The 27,393-nt window shown below is 38.5% G+C and overlaps 1 protein-coding gene across 1 annotated transcript; it reads left to right on the forward strand.

Annotated features, from left to right (window-relative positions):
* Nucleotides 1–27,110, forward strand: b4galnt3b (beta-1,4-N-acetyl-galactosaminyl transferase 3b). The gene is made up of 20 exons (XM_041794910.1): nt 1–433; nt 5,702–5,754; nt 5,866–5,949; nt 9,689–9,784; nt 10,861–10,951; nt 11,052–11,152; nt 11,241–11,308; nt 14,402–14,480; nt 14,583–14,649; nt 14,853–14,987; nt 15,096–15,205; nt 16,373–16,473; nt 16,761–16,819; nt 16,917–18,126; nt 18,483–18,742; nt 21,109–21,262; nt 21,340–21,412; nt 21,498–21,651; nt 22,872–22,998; nt 25,469–27,110. The coding sequence occupies exons 1-20, from the start codon at nt 298–300 to the stop codon at nt 25,578–25,580; spliced, it is 3,270 nt and encodes a 1,089-aa protein (XP_041650844.1). The 5' UTR covers nt 1–297; the 3' UTR covers nt 25,581–27,110.
* The last annotated feature ends 283 nt before the right edge of the window (nt 27,111–27,393 follow it).

Raw genomic sequence — 27,393 nt, forward strand, 5'->3', positions numbered from 1 at the left:
AGCTGCAGTGGTCAGTAGGACTTTAGCCCTCTGTGAGAAGGAGCATCAAGAATACCGTCTTAGGAATTTTACATGACCGAGAGAGCTCAGTGTGGGGTACCGGTGGGGCCACCTCGGGCCATGCTGGGATTTTTCGCGGGATGAGAGCCACAAGGAGCCGGGCGCACTGGGAATATCCAGGGCGCCGGTAGTGTGCATCGAGTGGGGTGGCAGCAGGAGGACAGGCTCACGGCGGGGTCGGTCCTTCCTGATGATAAAGCGGGTGTCTCGGCCGATGAATGTGGCCCGAGAGTCAAGATGATTGCGGCTTTTTTCCCTTTGAAGAAACTGCGTCGAAACGGCAGGTATCTTCTGTTCGGGGCGATTCTTCTGGTGGGGGTGTTTGCCGTCTACCATGAGCTTGTCGCTGCGAAAGCATGGAGCAGTGACACCGGTAAGTTTCTCGTTTCCAGTCCGGACATTGTTACTTTCTTCCTTTCTTTCTTTCTTTTCAAAGGCGGTTGGCAACCAACTTTCGGACATTGTTACTACAGGTTTTGCTCAACAAGTGTTTGTAACTTTTGTAAAAGTAATACGTGTAACTGACTGAACAACCTGGCCATTGATATGCAGCACCTAGTTATATTTCAGGTAGTTTTCTATATTGAGAGTTTATTTTTTTCATGCATGTGCATGAATTTATTCTTGGATTTAGGGTGCAGTTAAAACGACTACAGTAATATCCACCTATTTCATTAATGGTAAAAACTGAGTAGCCTGCAAAGTGCAGCTCCATTTAACATATTAACCATAGAGCTTAATCATCACCTCACCAGCACAATTCAGCAGCATTTTATGATGATGTGAGGAAAAGCTAGAGACAACTTGTGTGATGATAAAAAGTTTAATATCATCCAGAATGACACAAAAGTACTATTCATTGGTACTGCTTATCAATTTACAATGTTTTCCTGATTTTCTGACCACTTAAAGCAGCTCTGAAGTTTACTGGAAGTCTCTAAGTGAGTGTCACAGGAATGTAGTAAACATCATTTACTTTTCATGAATGATGCTGGATGCATTTACACAGGAAACATGAGCCAACAGCAGGTGAAACAACAGGTCGTTTTGAAAGAGATGGAGTACAGTGTGTTTGTGTTTGAGTGAAGTAAAGGGGGGAAGGGGAGGTCAGATTGCAGGTTCACACTCAGAAGGAAGTCTCTCGTCTCACACTGGGTAACCAAACTTCCTGTCCTCACCTTACACCTCAAGTCTTCCATCTGTTGCATTGTGCTCGCACCTGAGTGTAACATCAGGGTGTCACCACACTGGTGGGAAAGGAGATGACAATGCTGAAAAAGTCAGGTCCGTGTCTCACCACAAGAATGAACTAAGAAAACATCACGTACACACACATCTACACACACACTTTGAAATGAGCCTGACATGTAAACACATGCCTCAGACCTACATTAAAGGCCTTGCCTTTCTACACATTCCTGGGCTGCAGCCCCCTTGTCACTGTGACTTCTCTCTGGGGAAAGCCTGCTCAAAGCCTTCAAACCAATGTGAAAAAGCAATATGAAGATCTTAATATTTCTTGCAGTCAGCATTTTTCCAGATGATGGTGACAAAGGGAGCTTTGATGGTGCCATCAGAAAGGTTTATTTACTGAGAAGCATGGAATGGAAAAAAATGTTAGACACAGAAAGTCAATCCAGGTAACTGCAGTTATTTTCTCATTTGTTTTTATAGTAGCAGACAATTTCACAGCATTTTAAATCACTTTAAGACAGGCGAAACATAAGTGCTAAAGCCTGGTACAAAGAAGGGTTTACCTTATATTTTTGGATAAAAATGTATTTGCTTGCGTTGTCATGAGTCAGCAAAAGTTTAGTATCTGCCAAAGTTTGAACTTTTACTGCAACTTGTTTTTGTCACAGTCCCTGGTAGGGCTGGTAAATATGGATGGGCAAAAGTGACTCTTTGATTTTTCACCTGCTTAACAATGACACAAAACAAAGTTTGCTTTTGTCACTTACATTTAACAAGACTTAACTGAATTTCCCTTTCAGGGTTCAAATGTACGCGAACCTGCATATGACAGAATATAGAATATTTTAGATGTATCAGATGATACATGGACGTTGTGTGTACAAACTTGCATATCATAGATGACTCTGTGTATATCTATGCTCTTGTAGTTAAAGGCAAGTAAAGCTTACAACACCAACCCTTGTATGAACTTAATGAAAATACAAAATAGATTATAAAATGAATGGACTTTCAGATTAGGTTATAATGTAATGCCCTACTTTATTTTGCTGACTTATACTGCATGTGATATTTATATCAGTAGATATGGAAACTTATGCCAATAGTTACAACTGATATACAGTGCTAATAAAAAGTAGTACCCACTCCCTTGGATGATTTACCCTTTAATTGATGTTGTAAATCAGTCATGGTCAACATGATTAGGCTTTTTTGACAACCTTTATGTCATTGTCTTGCTGGAAAAAATCTCCTTCCAGGCCGTAGGTCTCTTGCACACTGAATAAGATTGTCCTCCAGGATTTTCCTATATTTTTCTGTATTCATTTTATACCCTACCTTTACAAGCCTTTCAAGGCCGGCTGCCAAGAAGCATCCCAACAGCGTGATGCTGCCACCACCATGCTTCACAGTGGGGATGGTGGGTTTGTGGTGATGTGCAGTGTTTGGTGTTTGCCAAAAAGCACCATTTTGGTCTCATCAGACCAATGAACTTCCACTTGACCATGGGGTCTCCTACATGCCTTTTGGTGAACTCTAGTTGAGATTTAATGAGTTTTCTTCCACAGTGGCTTTTTCTTTGCCACTCTCCCATGAAGCTCCAGCTGGTGCAACAGTTGTATGGGAGTCTCTCCCATCTCAGCTGCTGAAGTTTGTAACTCCTTTGGAGTAGTCATAAGGGTCTTGGTGACCTCTCTCACTTGTCTCCTTCTTGCATGGTCACTCAGTTTGTGAGGACGGCCTGATCTAGGCAGATTTACACATGTGCCATGTTCCTTTCATTTTTTGATGATGAATTTAACTGAACTCTGGGGGATGTTCAGTGCCTTGTTTTTTGTTTTTGTTTTTGTTTGTTTTTTTTGTATTCATCCCCTGACCTATACTTTTCAATAACCTTTTCCCTGAGCTGCTTGGAGTGTCCGTTCCTTTGTCTTCGTGGTGTAATGGTAGCCAGGAATACTGATTAACAAGTGACTGTATCTTCCAGGCACAAGTGTCTTTATACTACAATCACCTGAGACGCATTCACTGCACTCAGGTGATCCCCAGTTTACTAATTGTGAGACTAATTGGCACCATTTGGCTGGAACTCTGTTGAATTAGGTCAGCTGCTTTAAAGGGGATGAATATTTATGTAATCAGTTTTTTTCCTTGCATTTATTTAATTGACATTACTTTGTAGAAATCTGTTTTCACTTTGACCCAATTTTGCTCCCATTGCTGCATCTGTGGCATGTAAATGTGTATGGATGCGTTAGAATAAAATTAGCTAATATTGATAATGGTCAATTCTCCAACCTTCACCTTCAGTGTGTGAATGGGGTGGTGTGTTTGTATGCCCTACTTATGTTGATATATATTTTTTGTAGCTAGTGCAGCTTTTAACTGCATTTTACATTTAAATGCAGTATTCAAACCAGAAATATAGTGAAGTAGTATATGATGAATCATATATAAACCAATGGAGATATCTTTCTAGACACCCCAGACACACAAGGTTTACATAAATATCTGGCTTAATAAGCTCCAACAGTTTATATTAGCTATCAGCTTACACCACAATGTCAATTGTCAATGGGGTATCTGTAGGACCCTTCTATAGAAAAATAAAAGGAGTATCAAAGGGACCATAAGGAAATAGCATCAGTTTATGTCAACATCATAAAAACTTCATGATGACTCTACATCCTGTTAAAGAACAACCCTGACAGTCATTATGTCAGTGTGCCAAATAAAAATGCACTTTGTTTCCTTGCAGTGTAGTGGGAGCATGTTCTTCACATGTGAACTGTAGTGAAGTAACTGAAAGAGAGGCAGAGGTTACCAAAAGAGGAGCGTTTACAGGCTGGGCTCTGTGGGCTGGGTCTTTGAGGGAAGGCTTGTTTTTCCCACATGTAGGTCACACAGGCACTTAAGAACGTAGATAACCTTAAAGGTGCTGCAGTTAATAAATGTCCCAATGGAGAAATCACTGCCTGTCATGACTATGTGATTTTTTTTATCCTGGTGTGATCTCATCCTCTCAAGCCAAATTTTCTTTAATGATGAAGACAGAGTTGTAGTTAAGGCTTGATATCTTTCATTAATCCATTTTGTTTTATAAGGAGAACCTTTGGCATAACACTGGCTGTAGTATTTCCCTTCCTCATAACTGTTTGCCATATATTTGACTATGTAAACTCCTATAAAAACTGATAACAATGTGCCTGTTTTTTCATAAAATCCTTCTGAATCAAAAGTTTTAGGTTTGCAAAGTCTGTAAAGTAGCTGTACCAATTTTGAATAAAAGGTTAAAAAACAGAATAGCCAAAGAATTCAACTTTGGTGCAAGAACCTCCTTAGTTTTCATTGTTTGAATGTCTTATTTGTCTCCTGTTTTGTGGGTTAAAGCCTTTAAACCCTCCAAAAATGTTATTTTATATCAAATAAAATGAGTGTACTTCACCAAACTAAGCCACAACAGCCTTTTGAGCTGATCAGATTAGAAGTCCAAATGTATTGTTAGAAAAATGTGAGCAATAGGATTAACAATGTGACAAAAAGGTGACAGAAGAAGTGTTGGTATGAAGCCTAGATGAGTGCATATGGAAATGAAAATAATCCCCCTCTTGCTTTTTTCAACCACCATTCTAGAATTACTTGCGTCTCCAAAATTGGCCCCCGTGTCTCAAGGGTGTGTGCTCGGAGATCTCCACCCTGGTGATAATGACAGACTCCGACTCCACTAGCACCACAACCCCAATTCACTCACTTACACCACAAGCTCATAAAGTACAGAGGTCCTCTTTTAAAATACAAACCACTGTGTAATTTGAAGGATGAGGGAAGTGGTTGGAAGAATAATATTTCTGCATCTGCTACAGTGTCAGCGATGTTAGCTCAGCTCATTGAAGGATGGGACTGAGTTTATTTACATTTGGAGGTCACTGGTAAAGAGATGGGTGAGGGTGGCACTGGGCGTTATTTCCAATGCAACGCAAGATCTGAAAAAATAGATGAAAAAGCAAGCGCTTTAAAAAAACTGTATTTGGTAACACCTTTACATGCTGAGCCTCTGTTTAGCATTGAGCAGGTCAGATTTACAACCCTAGGTGTGATTTATGGTTGCTTGCATAGTTTAAGGTCATTTGTTGGTGTGTTTTTTTCTTCAGAGGAGCTTTTTTTTCTGCCACATTCGAGCAGTATCACAGACACATATATATGTTTGTATATGTCCTCTCGTATAGCTCATTTTGTGGTTTAGCTTATTTTCCTGTGTGCCACCTAGATGCAAATTAAGCCACTCTACTTCATGGGTTCTCTGTGTACATGCAACACCAGGAGCTAGTGCATGAATAAAAACCTGCTCCATCAAGAGTCAATCTCTCAAATCATCTGAAGATACTGTGCTACATTTTTGTCAGTCAACCCTGTGCTGCTCTGATTGTTTCTTCCACTTCTTCCTCAGGCATGAATGTTGGCGCTGGCAGCTGCTGGAGGAGAGTCATGTTTGACGACAGGGTAAGGGCGACGCACGGAAAAAGAAGTGGTAGCAGAAAACAAGGTGATGCAATGGGGTGTGTGTTTGCTCAGAGAGGGGTAAAAAGGATTTTCTATATGTGTTTTTTCCAGACCGGGAAAGACCAGCAACCAATCTCTGCAGACAATTCTGCTGCCTGGAGATCCAGCTTCATTCCACAAACCTGGAAACCTGAGGTGAGTGTGTGTATCCCCACGGTACTTGTAAGCTTAAACATTGTGTCTCACCTCCTCTGAACTCTGAATAACCCGCCCAGGCTTGCCCAACTCCTCCCACCTCAGTGCCTTTACCTCAGTGTGCACTACATTATATTTCCTGCAGTGGCATCTGCATCTGTGTCACAGTCATCATATTTCCACTATATTAAGCAGTGCTGCGCTTCAGCCAGTTGCTGCTGGCACCTCATGTTTCATGTTCAGGGAAAGCTGATGCTGCGTTATTGCCTTGCTGTTTTTTAAACTTCAAAAATGTATCCATCAGATTGTTGAAGTGCTACAACCAGTTCGGTTATCTCTGAGAATAGCCCTTCTTATGTGGTAGCAATTGTTACAGCTTCATTTCCAATATACACTTAAAAGCTTAAGTTAAAAGATGCTACACAAACAGATATTAAAATGCAGTTTTAAAAAAACAAGCAGATCAAAGAAGTTATAGTTAGAAGTTAGGGCAACCATGATGGGTGATGGCCTACGTTTAAGTCAGGCCCCATATGAGGAGACCATAGAGCTCAACAGCATGGTTCTAGGAATAAAAATCCAAATAATTTTCTCCATAGTGGATTTGATATTAGCCATAAAGTCAAAAATAATGAAGTTAGATTTGTTACAAGTTACCTGAGATCGCTTGTGACAGGTGATGGTTTGTACTCCCGTAGAAGTAAGACATCAACCTCTTTCGTAGAAAAAAAGGAACTTATTCCCGATCTCAGCTAGAGATGGGCCGGTCCACATTTTTTTGTCCCAATCCATTTCCAATACATGTGCATCGATACCCGATATGAACTACAGTATTTTTTCAAATCACAATAAAATTTCTCTTATTGTTTTTGGTGGTATAATATGTGAAGTTACACAATTCTCTAGTAACTTAAAACTTGATTTCTTATTCAAAGAGCAAACAACACTTTAAAATTGCCAAAAAAAAATGGTAACCAATAAACGTTTTGCTACTTTCTCTTCCTCGCTGTGTCTCTGCTTCAGTGTTAACAGCAATAACCTTTCTTTTACTGAAACATCATAAATCATACTCTTCATTATTTGTTTTCACCCGCAACCTTAACAGCTGATTTGCGCGAGGAAGTTCGATGACGTCATTTAATTCCTGATCAGGACCAGCACGGCAACTTTATGGAGTTTAATCATAAATACACAAACTAAATAATGGTAGAAAGTGACGTTTGGCAAGAGAGGATGCAGAGCAGGAGGTGAAAATACGGGACAGACGTGATGACAGTGTCTGTGTAACGGAGAGACAGAGAGAGAGGCCGAGCGAGCGGACCCTACGCACACATTATTGACCACGGATGGCACCGATGTCCAAAAACAAGATAGCTTTAGGGTTAATTTACTAAGGTGTGATAACCAGGTACAGGTACAGAAAACATTTTTTTCAGTCAGAAAGCTTTCAGTGTTGCTCTTTGCGCTTGTTTGGATGAGACATGATGTGTGTTGAGACAGAAGCGCTGCTGCGGCTCTGTGCCAGTTAAATTAGCTGGGACACTACAGCTAACCGTTTCCCCCTAACGATCTCATAAACATGCAGAAGAGCAAAAACTTTCCATGTTGTAGTGTTGGTTGCTGTCCTTACTTGTTTTAATAAAGAAATGTCTAGTTTTGACTAAGTGCTGCTGTGACTTATAGTTAATTGCTACACGAGCAGCCGTAGTGTACACAAGCATTCAAAAGTTAGCTTTTCCCCCTCAACTATCAGTTAGCAAAAGCAGCTCAGCAGAGGAGTAAAAGCATCTTTCCCAACATGAAAAGCTTATAGGGTTGTTTTATTCTTTGTCATACAGAAATGTGGAACAGATGTGGGGAAACAGAGGCTAAAGCTATATCTGAGTATTTAGGGCAGCCATTGAAAAACTTTCAGCACAAGTAAACTCCGCCCATAGAGCAACTCTGGATGAATAAGCCATACATTATGTTAACTACAGCCTAGTTAACAAAGTGGAGGCAGCCATCACTGCCAGCATTCAGTCCAAGCAAACGCAACTCTGTAATATAATGGCTCAAACAAAAGCGTCACTCACTCAGCGACAGACAGACAGAGAGACTCACTCAGACACAGACATTGCCATCTGCAGGGCTGCCCTCAGCGGTCAGCCAAAAACAAACATGTAGAAATACGTATCCAAACCGTTTAAAACAAAAATCTTAAAATAAGCTACAAAAAGATTATTCAACAAAACAATGGCATATCTAGGGACAATTGTTTCAGGAAGCAACAAAAGTGAAGTTTTCAAAAAAAACAAAAGAATGGAAAAAAGGCAGAGCTGTTATTTAAAACACTACATTTCCTGGTATGTGTGTCACAATTAAGGCGCTCGAGGAAAACAACAACTGCAGCTTTTTATTGTGAAAATTATTTGTTGGAAGTACCATGTTTATTGTTGATTTAACTTATGTTTAACAGGGGCCAGTTAGTCATCCTCGCTACCGCTCTTTATACAGTAGCTGCTTCTCTGACCTCACTAAACACCATAGCAGGCTTTTTAATTATGATGGAATTTAAAATGAAGGAGTCATGAGTTTAAACACCTGTAAACAGCTGTTTAAATTGTTGTAATATGAGTCACTGCAACTTGTATTAAAGCCACAGACTGGACGACAGAGTGCATTGGCTTAATGTTGCTGTTAATGCAGACATTAAACATAGAGTTGAGAGAGCATACCTTGATCACATTACTGTGCTACACATTAATCACACAGACACAAACTTCACATTCAAGAAAGAGAAACAGAAAAAATGACCAAGCTTGACAGACGATTCACTTTGTAGACTCCAGGTTAAGCAGTCCTGCAGACACGGTCCTTAAAGAGGCTTTTTAGATGACTTCACGCACCACAGGGCCTGTGAGTCATTATTTTACAGCCTTTTGTCTCAGCTTCAGAGCCCCTCAGGTCATGCTAACTAGCACTGCTAATGACAGCAGAGGGTTAAACATAATGAAATCTGTTGAACTAAAAGACTTGTAACAGCGACGCTTTGACTCCCGCCCGCCTTATTGTGCTGCTGTGCTGCGGTCTGCAAACACAGATCCGATAACACAGCCTCTTTGGCAGATGTCGAACAGGTGTTTGTTTACAGGGCATCTGGGCCTTTACGTCTTCAGTTACGTGTATGGGTGTCTTCCAGGGTTTTCTACAGACTTTCAATTAAACAATTACAGGTGGGGAAGAGAAACTTGACAGCAGTCTCCATTGTCATCCTGTTCCTGTGATCCACCCCTCAGAAGGTGTAGAGCTTACGGAGAGGTTTAGCTTACCCAAACCACAATGAAAACAAAAAAACCTTCTAGTGGTATCCAGCCATTTAATTAGTATTACTTTACTGTGTTATGTCTTGTTTTTAAAACACAGGAAGAATTACATTAAGAGAACGGGGGTTTTTTTAGAGTATTTGTTGAGAATAACAAGCCACCGTTATCAGCGTGATGCAGCTTTAGAGAAAGGAGAAATCTTTTTTTTTTTCTGATGTGGTTTAAGTTGCGTGTTTGTACTCAGGAAAAGGTGTGGACAACAGGAATCAGGTGACAGTTGAAAGCAGCAGTCCTGTCACTGTATTGTCAAGTGGTATCTAAGGAAGTCTGTATTTGTTGGTTTTAGTTTGCTCAGTACTGAGGCCAGATGGTGGATTGTCTCACTGCTTACTTACTGCCACACAAACACCAATGTGTGTCTCTTCTTCCTGCAGTATAAGGGACAGGCCAATCTGCATGTCTTTGAGGACTGGTGTGGCAGTTCTATGGATGACCTCTTCAAGAACATGCACTACCCGCTCTATCCTCATGTGAGTCACTCTTTTATCCCTTCAGATTCTCTGCATGTGCTCAGTGTCAATGCCTGTCCATTCAGCTCCATGTTCAAGACTGAAAGATCTCAGCTAAGACTGCCATCCTATTTTGTCAATTTGTTCATTCACAATATTTACATTAATTTTCCTTTGACTTACACTCACATTGAGAGTTCTGTTTATGCTTCCATGCTAAAAATGGTACAATAGTGTTACACTAATTGATAGCAGAGAGACATTAACTTCTAGCTAACACAAATGTTGGTTCACTAGCTTAAGGTAACAAGCTAATGAGCTAGAAATGTAACAGATATAAAAGCTAGCTTGAGATATTGTAAGATGTTTGCAAATATGTTGTTCTAACTTAGAATATGAGAAAATTTCACTCTTAATTTTCTTATAAATTGCTAATTTTGAAGGAGCATAATAATACAGATTTGTTATGTTTGATGATCTCCCCACAATCAGTTGTGAGAGGACAAATCAAGAATCATGACCACTTTTAAATTTGAGTTATTGCGCCCAGAAGAGGAATCTGACTTCAGTTTATACATGACTATTGTATGATAGCCATGAAATTTGGTTGGCTTCACAGAATCATAAAAATTTAGTACCAAGTTATTATTAGCAATGTTAGTATCCTACTGAAGTACACATATAGCAATTTTGTAAGTCCCCAGTGCTTCACAGTATATAACCATAAAGTGTGTTTAATATTTAAACCAAGTTTTTTTCTATAACTAGTGTCTATAAATAGATATGCAGGAAAGCACTCAAACCAACTGATGTCTTTCACACTTGATTAAAAAAGTTTTTTTCCTGGTATTAACACCAGAAATTTAAAAAAAGATCATTTCTTAGCACTTACATATGAATTTTAAAACCTTATGCTCTTATTATTTTGCTTATTGAATGAATTTCAGTGTTTGATGTTGCTGCACATACTCTGACACAAATCTTAGTACACACAGCTTCTTTCACTCAGAGGGACATTCAACATCCAAACGTGAGATCCTCATGCTCGTCTATGTAAACATCATGGCTGATCCTTAATGTTTCCCTCTCTCTTCCAGTCCAGGACTACAGTGAAGAAACTGGCTGTCACTCCTCAGTGGACCAACTATGGGCTCAGGATATTTGGTTATATACATCCGTACACTGAAGGTATACATGTAATCCTACATCTACTTCCTGTCAGTTACCGAGTTCATACATGCACGCTCTCTCCAGATCTCTTATCTGTTGTCTTTTTTCTGTCTCCCAGGAGAGTTTGTGTTTGCCTTGAGCTCCGATGATAACTCTGAGTTTTGGCTCAGCACAGATGACTCCCCCTTGAACTTGCAGTTGCTGGCTTGGGTTGGAAAGGTACACTTATCTTAAACCTTTTAAGTAGTTTAGAATCATGTTACAATGATCTTCATGATAAAATGTGTCTGCTGTTTCTTTATAATAGAGTGGCAAAGAGTGGACGGCTCCTGGTGAATTTGAGAAATATGCCAGTCAAACCTCCAGACCTGTTTGGTGAGTTGGCACAAGACTATGTTTTACATTCAAATCAACAGGAGGCTCTCTGTTGTGTGTGCAATAATTAACCCTGTCACAGGCAGTCTCTTTGCATGACCGCAAGATACATTTGCAACTGCAATGTAAATAAGCAAAATAAAACTTTAAACAAGGTTTATGTAGTGAGTTTCATCCTCATTGCAAACTTATTAGTGCCTTCATTCTTGTGTGGGTGTGTTGTGTGTGACCAGATTTGATTCACAATGGGATGTCCTCAAGGCAACAACTGTCATCACAGTCACCTTAATACCACAGTAACGTGGGAATACTGGTTTGAGCACAGATATGGGGAACTTCTTTTTTTCCCACTCAGATGGGCTCTACTTAAAACAAACGAAAAGAGCAAGTTTTGAACTACAGAGACTGTTCAGATATGTAACTGTCTTAAAAAAACTCAATTTATATTAAGAAGGATTGGTTCAGTTTAAGGAGTGACTGTTATCACAGGTGCATCAGTTGGAGAGGCATCAGCCCAGACAGGTTTTAATGTTGACGCTTAAAATTTATTTCTTCAGTTTGAGACAATTAAATTAATAAAAGTAATAAAAAACATATAAAGGATGCTTATGTGGAAGACAATAAATAATAGTTCAGATTTACATGGATAAAGAATTTAAAAAGTAATGATAATTAATATAGAAAAGATATTTACTTAAAACAGGACAAAAATGATCTCTTACCAACCAGAGGTAGATAAAGTACACAACTATTGTATTCATGAAAAAGTACAGTTTCTCTAGTTCAAATTTACCTAACTAAAGGTACTACCCTATAAATCTACTCAAGTAAAAGTAAAAAGTATCTAATTTAAAGTTAACATTAAGTGCTGAAAGGTTAACAAGGAGCTGTACAGTAAAAATGTATCTTTCCTTGGTGGAAAAAACAATAGAGTAGATCTTTAACCAGGTTGTTCAGGTAAAATCCTACTTCTATGATAAAGTACAATACAGTGCAAAATTGACAGTGTTAATTAAACTCAGAGTTAAATTTAACCATTAAGTGTTTATATTGGTCCACACTACATGTAGTTTAACTACAATTTTAAAGGTGTTAAATATTTTACAATTTGACTGAGCTGCAGTAACTTTCAAGACAGTCTGGCTGCAAAACATTGAACTCTGACGACCACTCTCACAGACTGTTCATCTGAGGCACTTGGCTAAAGCTAAAAAAGCTATGCTGGTTATGTAATTAACGTTATCACATAAGCCGATGTAGCTAAGTTAGCTTTAGCAACATGAGCTTTAGCTACAGCTAACTTAGCTATATAGTTAATGTCTGTACTTTACATAGCTTATGAAGCAGCTTTGAGAGGTCAGTTTCGTTTAGTTTATTTTTAGCTCTGTTATCTACATAGGCTATGCAGCTAATGGAGCCCTGCTTGCTGTGGTTGAATATTTTCATGGATGACAAGCTTTTATCATGTAAGCAGATTGTTTACTCAATTTTATTACACGTTTCTTAATCAGGCTTTGCAGGTCAGTTTAACTTTCAACCTTTGGTATCCTAATTTTACCTTAACCCTTGTCCTGACCCTAAACAGAAATTTAACCAAATTTTATATTGAAAGTTTAAGCATGTATTGTTCTGAGATATACAGCATGTACAGTCTGCAGCCAGACCCTTCTTGTAGCTTTTGAAAATCTGTGGCAGAGTAGGTCTTCTCTGGCAAGACCAAAGCAATCTCAGAGCAATGCATTGCATTCTAGTGTAAAATATGCTCTATGTGTTCTTTAGCAGCAGCTAAAGTCACAGGCGGGACATCTAACTGAGTGCATAACTTCACTCATGGTGCAAATGTGCACCAGAAGGAAGGGTAGCAGAGAAAGGTGAAACAATTGTGATCTTTACTACAACTATCACAATACAACTCATCAACCCTTGTCTTGTCATTTTTTGAAGAGTGGATTCTTAAAAACTGAAAGTGTTTGCACCAGAAAGCAGCAGGAGAGTAACAGACGTTATCTTACTTATTACTGAGTTATCGCAGATCCATGTTCACAGACGATTGAGCATCCATAGATGAGATAGGAAATGTAAGTCATAAGTAAGTATAATTTTTGAGACGACACATAAGACAAAAAGACTTTCTTAATGGCAGGATGGCAAACTAATAAAGCATTTCAAAGATTATCTCTGGTATTTGTTTGTGAATTCTTTGTCAAAGGGAAACATAGTGCATATATTTTTCTTTGGTTATGATCTACTGTATATTCTCTGAAGGTTTACTTAAACCATCCTAAACCACCAAAATGATGAGATTGTTTTCAAGAGTGGCATTGTGTGAGTTGTGGTCATCAGGCTTTGTAAGAGTTTTATCTGTTTTTGTCTGCACCCATATTAACATTCATCTTCTGCAAGTCCCGATCAAAGATCAGATCAAACCAGTGCCTGAATCTGAATAGTCCTTATCTGTACTCAGTAAGACAGAAATGAAACCTGTCATGGTACTATACTTATTACTGTTACACGTCATAGCATTATTGCTTACTCACTGAAAAGCTTTGTCACACTGTGTGGGCAGTTTTCCAGGTACTGAGTTAAGAGTTTTGTGAGTTCCTACCAATTATAAAAAAAGGCAAAGAGCACATGTTTCCCTAACGGTCATATTTTTACTCTTTTCCTCGTTATTTTTCATTTCTAAAATGTGTGTCTAAATACAGTAGCAAGAAAATAAAAGAAAAACATTACATTGGCATGCGCATACCCACACATAGGGAAAGCAGCCGGCACTTTGATGAGCCAAAATTATGAGGAGTGTATAATTATTTTCATAAGAAACAAATAATACAGCAGATAGTTTTTTTATTTATTTAGCATCCAAAATAAACTTTACCAAAAGAGGTACAGTGTTCATGTAATGCACATTATCTGCCTGATCACTCTTATAGGAGCTAAGTGAAAAGAGACTAATACACAGATATTTATGTTGTTGTTGTGCTGCTGCAGCCCTAATATGAGACAGCTTAAATAAACAAGACCATCAACACAGACCCTGTGCTTACATCAAATTTAGACTATGTTGCACCTAATATGGCTTTTTTTTGACAGGCTGTCAGCCCAGAGGAGGTACTTTTTTGAAGTTATACACAAGCAAAACGACAGAGGGACTGACCATGTGGAGGTGGCAGTAAGTAGTTGGACCCTTCAGTCACAGAATATACTCTCTCATTCCTTTTCTCTTGTCAGTTTTTATGTTTAAACTGAGAAATAAAGCGTATGTTTTTCGCAGTGGCAGCTCTTGGACCACGATGTTAGATTCATGGTTATTGAATCTCATCACATCTCCCTCTATGTTGGTGAGCACACAAAAAGTCACACTTCATGACTCAGGAGATCACTCAGTAAATCTAGATAAGTCTAGGGCTCGGAGTAAATCTCATAATCCAGGTCTGTTTGCCTTGTTATTCTGCAAAGATGCTAAAACCTGCAAACCAAGTCAGTGGTTTTATTGTGCAATTAAGTCGGAACACTTCTCTCATGCTTGTGGTTCATCTCACAGATGAGTCAGCATTGTTAATGAGTGACATCGCACACGTACCACAGACGGCTGCAAGCCACCAACGCACCCCCACAAAACAGCACAGTGTCGCAGCAGACATGCTGAGGGAGGACCAGCGAGATGCTCTCTACAAAGGTGAGAGAGGTTTCTGTTTCTCAACAGATGAGTCTCTCCTGCATTCCTTTCATTTCCCCCTGCTTGATGCCTGAAGTTGTCAAATTTGTGTGTTGTGCTTGTTTTTAGTGCCTCTGATGAACAGCAAGTTTCTACAAGGTGTTCTGCCCGATTGTTCGTATAAACCCAGCTACACAATCAAAGACTTTCCCCTGTCGCGCTACCAAGGACTACAGTTTGTATGTATTCATCTATTTTAGTTTATTTGCATTTCCTAACATCTTGTTCCTCAGAGTTCTCAGTTCATACATTGAGCGTTTGAATCACAGGACACTTGGACAATGTTCATGCAAAAGAAAAATATTTAAGGAAACAGTTTTTCTTCTTTATGATGGCCTGTGTTGGCATTGATGCTAAGATCCTGGCTTACAGTTACTTCATTTTGGAGCTGAAAAGTGCATCAAGCAATTATTGTGTTCTAATGTTGAAACTGATTACTCGTCCATTTGTAACCATGTTTTTCACCTTTTCTGCCACTATAATTTGCCACTTAACATCAATTTTGTGTTATTTTTGCACATATTTTTTCTTTTTTTGTCACTTTAAACCAACATTTTTCTGATCAAAACCAATTTTCATTGCTTTTTCTGCCTAATTTGCTACATTGACAATATTTTTGCCACTTTTAACACATTTTTTCTACTTTTAAAATGCCATTTCACCACCTTTTCTGGCCATTTTTGCCACTTGAAACCAACTTTTGCCACTTTTTAATCCCTTTTGACCAAGTTTTTCTTATTTCTGTCACTTTTATGCCATTTTGCCACTGTAAAACCCTTTATACAGCTTCTTCTGCTTTCTTTTGCCAATTTTAACTGCATTTCACTATTGGTCACACCCATTTTTGGCACTTTAAACCTCTTTCTGCCACCTGTAACCCCATTCACCTTTTTCAGCCACTTGTTTCCGGTCATTACATTTTTTTGCCACTATGAAAACATTTTTGCCACTTTTAACCCTATTCTGCTACTATTAAAATCCACCTTTTCTGGCCATTTTTGCCCATTTTAATTATGTCTCAAGAAAAGGGATTTACATTTTTAAGAAGGCTATATACTAAAAACTATATTTGTTGCATTGATAAGAGTTGTTATTTAGGTAAAATATGGTTTCCACAGCTTGATTGTACTTTACAATGGACCATGATTTTACTGATCTCCATGGGCCCCAGATAGCTCTCCCTTTTGACCCCCCTTATGGGCAGCCTTGTTCTTACCTAACATTTGCAAGCACCTGTTTGATAACCTGGAGACAGAGGTCAGATAACCCTTAGTATGCAGGACCTGATGAGTCATCAGTAAGCTCTCACAGCTTAAACAGCATGTCTATTCATTTCATCTCTCCAGGTCCACATGTCCTATATCTACCCCAACGACTACACCCGCCTCTCACACATGGAGACAGAGAACAGCTGCTTCTACCACGAGAGCCCCTACTACATAAAGATGTGAGACCTTTTGCATAATCATAATGATGCATATATCATAAGTGTGTAGTAAGACTAATTGTGGCATTTAGTGCCAAACGAAAACACTTGTAAAGGTACAGAGCTGATGTTGAAGTAGATGTCTCATGTAACCTAGAGAGGGTGATGTAACATTGAATCTGCTCAGAGTCTTACTCTACAGAAAAAGTCCCAACTGAACAGTAAATTGTGATATTAACTCTACATTAGGCACATTAACATGTCTTAAACTTTGAATAACTGTTTGTGTTTTGTGTCCTTGTCATCAGGTTTGGTTTTTCCAGGTACATGAGACTAGACCGACCTGAAAATGAAAACACTGGCAGAGGTATAGTTCACTTCACTTCTCTTAAAAAATATAAAGTTTCTTATATTTAGTTGCATTCATAACAATCCTTTTCTGTCTTTGTTTTTGTGAATATCAGATTTTGGGTTCCAGGAAAGGAAATCAGTGCAAGATGAGGAGAACGAGCTTGACATCGAAGCCTATCGGAGAGAAAAGGAAGCCAGGCCGGACCAGATAGATAATGCTCTTTTTCCAGACTACGGTGATGATTATGATGACTATGTACAGAAACGCAGACGCAAACTCTTCTCAGTTGTCGTTGAAGAAACTAATAAGAAACTCAGGAGTTCCTCTAAAACGAGACTGCAGGTGCCAAGGCATCAGCAAGTGGCACAAAAACAAGCTGAACCTTCACAAAGAATGCCTACACAGGCCTCGGATGATCACCTGCACCTGCAGCAGAACGGGACAGACTTAAGGCTGGAGGCAAAAGTAAGCAATGTAAAACCCAAAAGGAAGACAAAACAAGTAAAGAAAAAAAAGGTCAAATTAGTGAAAAAATCTGTGAGGCAAAGACAGACATATGTGACCACAACAGTGGACAAAGAGCAGCTTAAAGCAAAGGAAAGACCTGTCCGAGTCCCATCAGATCAACTCCATCCTAAAAAGCCTCAGATCCAGAAGACCCGTAAAATGAACAATACCCACATACAAAAAATAAAAGATGTTAAACTTCAGTCAGTAAAGAGAGATGTTCCTTTGCTGGAGATCCCTAAACTGAATGAGCAATGGAAAAATGAAATGAAAAATGGAGCAGTAGAGCTCAGTCCAGCCCCCACCAAGCGCTCCACCACATTTAAGAGAGACAACCCTTTAGTCAAACCCAATCAAAGGGACACAGATAGCAGAAAACACCTCAGGGATAAGGAGATAGAGATGAATATGCCTCTACAACAGGATTTTGATAATAACCCCCACAGACCAAAGATGATCATGAGAGGGAAAAGTGACACAAGGCGTTCTGATACACAAGGAAGAGAGGATCAGGTGGGCGAGGAGGATGAGGTTCAGAACAGGAAGGAAGCCATGGACGGTGAGAGAGACTCCCTGTGGGGACTAGAAGAAGACTTTGAAGGTGCAGATGATGAGGACCTCACACCTGCGCCAGTGTTTGATCCTGAGGTAAACTGGAACCAGACTTTCCAGGTGAGACACCTTGACCTTCAGGCACAGCGATCGGATTGGATCGATCTGAACTGCAACATCTCAGGAAACCTGCTCCTCCCAGCCAGCGAAGCTCTATCCATGGTCGAGGCTTTCATGGAGCAACTTAACATAAAGCACCATGGGTTAGTTTCAGTATTTACTTTTTCTCCTGATCCTGACTTTGTGCTAGGAATGAGCCTTCTTTTATTAAGTTAGTATCTCAAATAATAAAATTGTCATGTTGCTTTAAGGCTTTTGACTACTTAAATTCAACACACATTCACCTGCAACCACCTCAATGGCTACCTTGATAGATGAAAGAATTACAATATTTACATGTACCAGCATATCTGCAGGTTGTGAACCTGCCTTCCTATTTGGTTCTTGAGCATTCAGTGTTTGGAAATGTTAGTTTTTATAGGGACAATTATGTGAAACAATTTTAATTCTGTTTTGCAGCACATTTCAGTGTGTCCTTTGTTTCTATCTGACCTTGCAGACAGTTTACCCTGGTCCGTGTGGTCAATGTGGTGAAGCGTGTGGACGGGGTCCAGGGCAGCCGCTACCTTCTGGAGCTGGAGCTGAAAGATGTGAATGGTCACCTGCTGCGTCTGTCACACTACATCTATGCTCTGATTCGCCGGAGCAGGGAGTACAGAGATGACTTCAACTTCCATCAGTCCAAACCTCAGGTGGTGCTGTGCAACCCGGTGGGCTTCCGCTGGAATCCTACTGCAACCGTCCACTTCATAGTACCAGGTAGATCCACCTTTGATCTATCTTGTTATACGCTTTACTCTCACCTACGCTGTATCAACGAACATTTATTAACATGGTCCTCAGCTGAATGATGTTAGATACTACATTACATATCACCATGAACAGTGGCAAACACAGTTCAAAAGCATTTTAGAAAAAAGCTAGAACCACTGCCTGATGGTTATAAGTCTCTGGAACTCACTAAGCACTGATGGTGTTTTGTTATGCAGTGATTTCTCCAAAGTTATATCAATTACACTAAAGTTTATAAGGTAAAATGGGTGATTGCATAAATCTTAACCCCTTTTAAGTGACTGACCTAATTCAACAGAGGCCAATCCAATTGTAGTCTCACACTTATCAAAATTGGGATCATCTGAATGTTCTAAGTGATTGTTCTAAAAGACACCTGTGTCTGGAAGGTTCAGTCACTGGTTAATCAGTATTCCTGGCTACCATTACACCATGAAAACAAAGGAACACACCAAGCAACTCAGGGAAAGGTTATTGAGGTATAGTATATGTCAGGGGATCGAAACAAAAAAAATCCAAGGCACTGAACATCCCCTAGAGTTTAGTTAAATCCATCATCAAGAAATGGAAGGAACATGGCCCATGTGTAAATCTGCCTATATCAGGCTGTTCCTCATAAACCACGAGTGATCGTGCAAAACTTGAAGGCGTTAACAAACTTCAGCAGCTGAGATGGGAGAGACTCTGCATACAACAACCAGGGTTCTTTACAGTCAAAGGTTTACAAACAAGTGGCAAAGAAAAAGCCAATGTTAAAGAAAACTCACCAAATCTCAACTAGAGTTCACCAAAAAGCATGTGGGAGACTCCATGGTCAAGTGGAAGTCCATTGGTCTGCAGAGACCAAAATGGTGCCTTTTGACCATCAGACAAAACCCTGATTGGACACCAAACACTGCTCATCAACACAAACACGCCATCCCCACTGTGAAGCATGGTGGTGGCAGCATCATGCTGTGGTGATGTCTTGGCAGCTGGACCTAGTAGGTTTTTAAATGTAGATGGTAAAATGAATGTGGCAAAATACAGCAAAAGCTGCACTGAAATTGTTTAAAGACACTAAGATGGATGTTCTGGCTGAGTCAAAGCCCAGATCTCAATCTAATAGAGAATTTTGTGGCTGGACTTTAAAAGGGCTGTTCATGGCCAATCCCAGAGAGCTTGAGCTTGAGACAGAGCTTGAGCAGTTTGGGAAAAAAGAATGAAGTAAAATTGCAGTGTCCAGATGTGCAAACCTGACTGAGACCTGTTCACACAGACTCAGTGCTGGGATTTCAGCCAAAGGTGCATCTAATAAAATACTGACTTGAAGGGGTGAATATTTATGCAGTCATTTATTTTAAAGTATGTGTTTTTGTTTAATTGGCATATCAGTAGAAATCTGTTTTCACTTTGACATGAAAGAGGTTTTATGTCAACTTTTTGTGTCAGAATAGCCAAGTTATGTTAAACATGATCAATTTATGAAATTAAGGTTAAAACATCCAAAAGGGTGAATACTTTTTATAGACACTGTATGTGCAGAATTAACATTTGTGCATAATTTGAAGAAAATCTCCCAAAGCTTCCTCAAGATATCATGTTCACAAGCAAGGAATGAACATGAGGGCTATCTATCTCAAAACGAGATCCTTGAATCAGAGTAAACATTTATGCAAAGAAAGGGGAAAATCTTTGGAAGATTTTTGAGATATGGTGTTCACAAAAATGACCCAGAAATAGAGATAAACAGACAGAATTGACAATAAAATGCCCCTGGCTTCTTCTACTTCTGGCTCTAAGGCATAAAAGTGTGGCTATGATTTTAAATGGCATCAGTGTGTCCACTTCAGTCCACATAGAGCACCATATTGACTAGATATCACAACATTTAAAACAAAATCCCTTTGATTTTTAACCTAAACAGCAAAAGGAGGCCTGTATTTGTCTTTTTTGTCCTTTAGTGTCATATTTAAGTTGTGCCAAGAGTCTGATCTCACTGTTTCTTTCTTTTTGAAAAAAAAAAAAAAAAAAAGATATTTTGAATCTTCTGTTTGTAAAAGAGTAACGCAGACCACCTTGGACAAGATCTGAAAAGTAAAATTTTCAAATGGGGTACTCAGTTATCATTAGAGCATCTGATGACTGCTCAGTCTCATTTTATTTATACATATTGTTTCTACATTTGAGAATAGGATTTGAACATGCACATCTCTTAACAGTGACTATATTGTTTAATTGCAGATGTTTAGCATGCTTCCATATTAACACTGACTTGAACAGACTGTGCTTGTTATTACACAGGCCTCTCTAAGGTTTCTGATTATTTATGCATTACTACACGTCTTTCTTAGTGAAGAATCAGGCCCGATGGGTGCAGCAGCTGATATATGACATGGAGCAGCTGTTCAGTGAAACTGGAGACATCAACTTCAATCTCATCATTGCTGACTACAACAGCACTGACATGGATGTGAGAAGCGCTCTTCAGAAATCAAAACTCATAAGGTAAGCGTTTATGCTTCACTCTTCCACTGAACTGGTTGAACAGGATGTGTTGAATCTATGTGTTTTGCATCTTTCAGGTACCAGTATGTGAAGCTGAGTGGAAACTTTGAGCGCTCCGCTGGTCTGCAAGCAGGAATTGACCTTATAGATGTGAGTATCCATACTTTATTTGGCATGAAGATGAAATGATGGATGTGTGAGTAGACCGTAATAGTAAAACTTCATTCTCCCTCAGGATGACCACAGTATTGTGTTTCTCTGTGACCTCCACATCTACTTCCCTCCCTCCATCATTGATACCATCAGGAAGCACTGTATAGAGGGATACATGGCCTTTGCTCCGATCGTCATGAGACTGGACTGTGGGTCTACGCCATCTGAGGCCAGAGGTTGATAAGCTTACATTTACGTTGCATTGTTACAACATCTTTTTGTTTTGTCAGAGAGCTTAAACACTTCATCTTTTAATCATCTTTCTAGGATGTTTTTTTATTAGCTCAAGCACCAGTAGTTTTGAAAATAAGTGTTTTACATGGACATGTTTCAAGATTAGGAATTGAAAAGCAAGACTATTCTTTTCTGACCCAGAACAATGAAATAATTACTCCAAATTACAGAAAATTTGACCTTAAAATGTTTCTTTTATTAAACCCAGAAAGAGGAATTAACAAATCTTTAAACTTTTATTGCTGTGGATAACATTATAACCAGCAGTGCACATTTAACTATTGACTTTAATGAAGACCATAGCGCATGCCATGCCGACACACAAGTGTAAACAAGTCCTTTTCATTCTTGGATATTTGTTTGATAAATTAGCCCAACATCATTGACATGTCATCAGAAGCATCATCACACACAAGCAATGCTGCTGCCTAAAACACAACCACATTCTCCAGGCGTTAAATTTTGCTCATCACACATCACTATCTTCATGGCAGTAATTAAGTCAATAAGTAGCTATTTTTAAATGCCCTGATACAGTTATTACCACATTACCCAAAATTCCTAGATCAGAGACAGATTATTAGAGAGACATACCTACAGACAAGGAGAGGCACAAAGCAAGCTAAAAGCAACAAAACTGCACTAAAGTTAGGCTGGTCAAGCTTCTAAAAGGTGCAAGATGAACATGCTCTCCTCTAATTTGCTGGCTGTTTCACTGCAGCTGCTCACTCATCAGGCTTTTCCTGCAGCAGCAGCACAGGTGAACTGACTCACGCTTTGAGGATTCACTGACAAAACACACACACAGTTCAAAAGAAAGGCCAGTAGCACACTCTTGAGAGAGGGCGGGGCTGCAGTCATAACAATCCTGATTGCTTCACCTTTTCTAAAGTATTGGCATCAGGTCATGCCAGGTTGCTCCCTGTGGCAGGTGTAGATGAATAAAAATACATCCATATGAGATCTTTATTCAAAGCAGCTGTCATTGTATGAGATGTATCATGTGTCTCAGTCAGTGAGTCACCAAATCACTGACTGAGACACACAAAGAAAGGTCGAACAAAACAGTCTAAAAAATGAATTAAGGGATGTATCCCCTGAGATAAAAGCTGAAGGTTTCCCGGAGTATTGCATGCATTAATGCTTCTTGTCTGTGTTTCAGGTTACTGGGAGGTCAATGGCTTTGGCTTGTTGGGAATCTATAAATCAGATTTGGATGCAATAGGAGGAATGAACACCAAAGAATTCACAAACCGCTGGGGGGGAGAAGACTGGGAGCTGCTTGACAGGTGTGTCCCGTAGTACTTCATGAAAAATAGTTTGTTTCTGCAGTTTTCATTGATGCACAACAAAATAAACAGTAAAAGGTTTAATTCTGTTAACACTGAAACAAATGAGAAGAGAAGAAAATACACAATAAAGTAAACTGCTGAAAGGCCTTGAACATGATAGGCTGAGTGTCCATATCAGAGAATGTTAACCTGCATGTTTTTTTTATTTGTTTGTTAGGTTGTTGTTTTTTTGTCATTGCTATGGACACCACAAGATGTTAACCTATCGTTTGTTTGTTTGTTTGTTTGTTTTTTTTTTTTTTTATTACATAAGAAAACAAAAGAAAGTGCTGGCTCTGGGTTTGTTGGGGTTTTAACTTTGGAAATAAATCTTAAGCAGGTATAATGTTTAACTATTCTTTTTAAAAGCATCCAGTGATATTGTGACAACACAATATGAGAATTTTTTTTTGCAGCACTGATTATAGTCTGATTCCGCCCTCTGCTGTACAGAACTTTATCGCTAGTTTAAAGTCCTTTTGTTAGCTCTCACACAGCCTGTGTTATGTCTCACTCCTGCTTATTTTGCTTTTGGGCGCATCGCTTTTGTACAATGCACCTTGGGTAGTGATGTTATCTGGCTGCGTTGTTGTTCTCCCAAATCTTTTGAATTGTACTCACCTCATTTACATTACAGTAACTTACAATAAAACCAGCGAAACACTACATTTACATACAGAAAATTATACAAACACATAACTATGCTGAACTAATAATAAAGAACATTCTCGCAGTCACATCAAACCACTGAATGTTTGGGGCTTATGAATACCCGTTTGTGAGCAGGTAGGTGTCGATACCGTTTTCAGAAAATAAGGAATTCAAGTAGGTCAAAGATTATGACAGGAACTTAACCATGTTGTTTCTACATGGATTTAGAAACAGCCAGACAACTGCAATGGCTCTCCTAGAGTGTAGAGGAAACAATATCAGCAATTAAAAACAAAGAAAAAAATGAAGCTTTTTGACACAGAAGACCATGACTAATTAATCATAAAACTTCAGAAACATGGAAGAAGGTTAGTAGCAATCACTTAGCTCATTAGTAACTTAAACAACAGGTATCAATATTTTTAAATTAGGTAAATTCATAACTACTTAAGTACAGTGTGGAGTCCCACGGGCTTCAGTGTTGGGGCCATTATTTTTTCTTTTACATTAATACATGTGAATGTTCCTCTATACTAGAGCATTTTTAGTGCAGATAACACAACTTCACTTTGTTGTGAGGACAACATGGAAAACTTTAGGATAGAGTTGGAAATGAACTAAAGAAATGGCAGAGTTAGTTTGATTCAAACAAACATTGAACCTCATCAAAACTATATTTATCATTTTTGTAAGTATTTCAACTGAGAAACTTCTGATAAACAATGAAGAAATAGAAAGAATGACTGAAAAATGTTTGGAGTAATAGCTGATAATAAACTGTGCTGGAAATCACATAAAAAAACTATATCTAATAAAAGATATCAAATCCATTTCACTTTTATATTAAGTAAAATATTTTTTAAACCAGATCTCATTAGACATCTTATACTGTTCCTTCATATTCCCATACATGACGTACTACTTACAAGTTTTGAGAGGCACATACTAGACGACTACAGAACTGATCCTCATTCTCCAGGAAAGAGCCCTAAAAATTATTATCAAATCCAAATACAGAGGACCACTATATGTTTTCTTCATCAAAAAGAAAACACTGAAATTTAAGGCATTAAAACTGTGCAGATCATGTTCAGAGTTAAAAATCACTAAATGCCAAACAGTATCCAAAGATTTTTCTACCAGTGGAGGGTAAGCAAGAACTCAGAGGGATATTATAATCAAAAATCAAGCTGTGATTTCCCTAGTTATTAAATTAAGAGGTTAAACTATGGAACAGCTTTAGTGAAGAAATTAAAACTAGAAACTAGGAAAGTTTAAACAAATTTTAAAAACAACATTTTTAATAGGTATAAAATGGAAGAGCAGAGAGTTACATCTTTACGTTTAATCCATTGACTGGTGTTTATGTTTCAAAAATTATACCAATTTTGTTGCTTTGGGGTATCTGTAATCTTTGTAGATGTGAATGCCTAGGTCTTTAAATTACTAAAGTTAATTTTTGGGTAGAGGGGAAGGACTAGAGATGTTCTTAGGACTCTCGGATCCATTGGTTTTCTGTTGTGGTTTCACTGTTCTTCTTGTCTACTTTTTAAATGAGAGCAGTTCTATTAATTCACGTTAAGTCTGTTTTTGTCATATAAAAAAGTTTTTGAAACATGGCATTTTAACAGTTTTTAACAGATGACATCACATCACCCCTAGCAGCATCACCTCTAAAAATATGATTATTATTATTATTATTTGGGGTTAAAAACACACGCATATACATACATATATATAATGCCTAGGTAAAAATTTCCTCTGGTTTCTGTTGCAGGATTCTCCAGGGAGGGCTGGAGGTGGAGAGGATCTACTTGAGGAACTTCTTTCACCACTTTCACTCCAAACGTGGCATGTGGAACCGACAGATGATTCCCAGCCCCAGGTGACCATTTGTCCTGTCACCTCACTATGATGAGGGTTGCTGTGGTTCCGACGACCAAGGCCACCAGAGCACTTTAACAGCTTAAACTGCATTAAGTTGAAGCTAGTTGCTTAGGAGATACCTCTGATGTGCTCAGATGTGCTCAGAGTTTATTTCACTGGATGTACTGTTGACTACTGAGAGGGTACTGCTGTGACTACCATGATCTTACACACTCATGTTGCTGCTGTGCACCGTGATGCCAACTGAAACCCTGATGATCTGCACTATTGGCAGAAAAAAAATCCTGTCCTGATGCAAAGAAAGAACATGAATTATAATGACAGTGCACACTCCAAGGAAACACATAAACACACAAGTGTCCTATGGATCACAAGTCTTGCACAAGAGTCTTAACTGGAGGAAAAAACTTTTTTTAAGGCAAAAGAAAACTCATTTGTGTATTTGGTAAATAAGGCCTTACTTGTTGTGTTGTAAATTATAGAAAACTATATTTATTATATCAATGTCTGTAGGATTTTTTTTTTTTTTTTACCTCTGTGTACGTGTCACATGCCTTCTGCTGAGTGTTTGCATTAATATGAACTCTGCCTTCTGTCATGGCCATTATTCAGGTACTGGGGCCACAGAGGTCTATGTCTTATACTGGAGTCAGGAAAAAGCCAAGAACTGGAAAAAGAAAGATATGATATTTTTATGATTGTAGCATATAGTTACATCAGAGGACAGCTAATTTAAGAAATGGTCTTGTTGTCGGTACACATTGTACCTAAAATTGATATCCACAATTTTCCAAATTCTCTATTTTTTTTACAAGTTACCAAAGATGCTACTAGTAAGTTAATTAGAACAGTATTTTTGCTTTTTCCTATGAAAACAAGTCGAAATCTTTTTTTTTTTTTTTTTTTTTGTCTTATGTAGTAGTTTATAAAAACCTGCTGAATTTAGGTGGTAATTCTCAGAACACGTTTTAATGATTATTCTTTTTTGTCTCTTTATGAGGCCTCCCATTCTCACTTTGAGAGTTGTTTTTATGTGTCAACACAAATGCTTTTAGAGAAAAATGTTCTTGTGTATTAATGATTTTTTTTTTTGTTATTTAAGAAAAGTCGAATGGCAGCATATTCTCAAAGTTCACATTCCGGTCACACAAGCCTTTCCACCTCTTCAATACTTTTGTAACTCAATACCTATCAAACTGTTTTGTTATTTAAGAAAATAAAATACAATTCTGATCTACAGCCAAATAATGCTGTTTTGGGGAAGTAAAACCATCAAGAGTTGTATGTTTTTCTCTGTTCCATATTTGCTTTACAGCAGAATTTAAGCTATTGAGATGCAGTTACCAGTTTGGCAAGGATGTTTAATGTCTTTTTGTCCGTTCTATTTCTGTTCTCTTACTTGTTGTTTTTAGATATACCTCATCCCTCTTCATGTGCTGGGAATTAACCTTACTGTGCAAATCTGGGGTCTCTACACTCAGGGACATGTTTTCTTTTTCATTTTACATGGCTTCAACAAAATTTGAGGAATAAATTTCTTGCCTTTTCTTCCATTAAATTCTGTTGAGTTGAGTTATTTCGCATGTTTGCCTTGTGTGTGTCAAAATACATGATAACATGCTTTCTCCGTTCTTAAAATGAGCTCTTCAGATCACTAGGCTTTTGAAAAGCTTCTTCTCTTTTACACATGGTATATTTTATACAACCCATAGCAGGTTGTATAAAGTCCAAAAACAAAATGGTGAATTTTTTTTTATCACCTCTCAGTCGCCCTTAACTTTAGTCCATGAAGATGCTGTCCTTAGTCAATTATTA

This window comes from Cheilinus undulatus, linkage group 9, assembly GCF_018320785.1.
Source record: "Cheilinus undulatus linkage group 9, ASM1832078v1, whole genome shotgun sequence".
NCBI classification, from domain to species: Eukaryota; Metazoa; Chordata; class Actinopteri; order Labriformes; family Labridae; genus Cheilinus; species Cheilinus undulatus.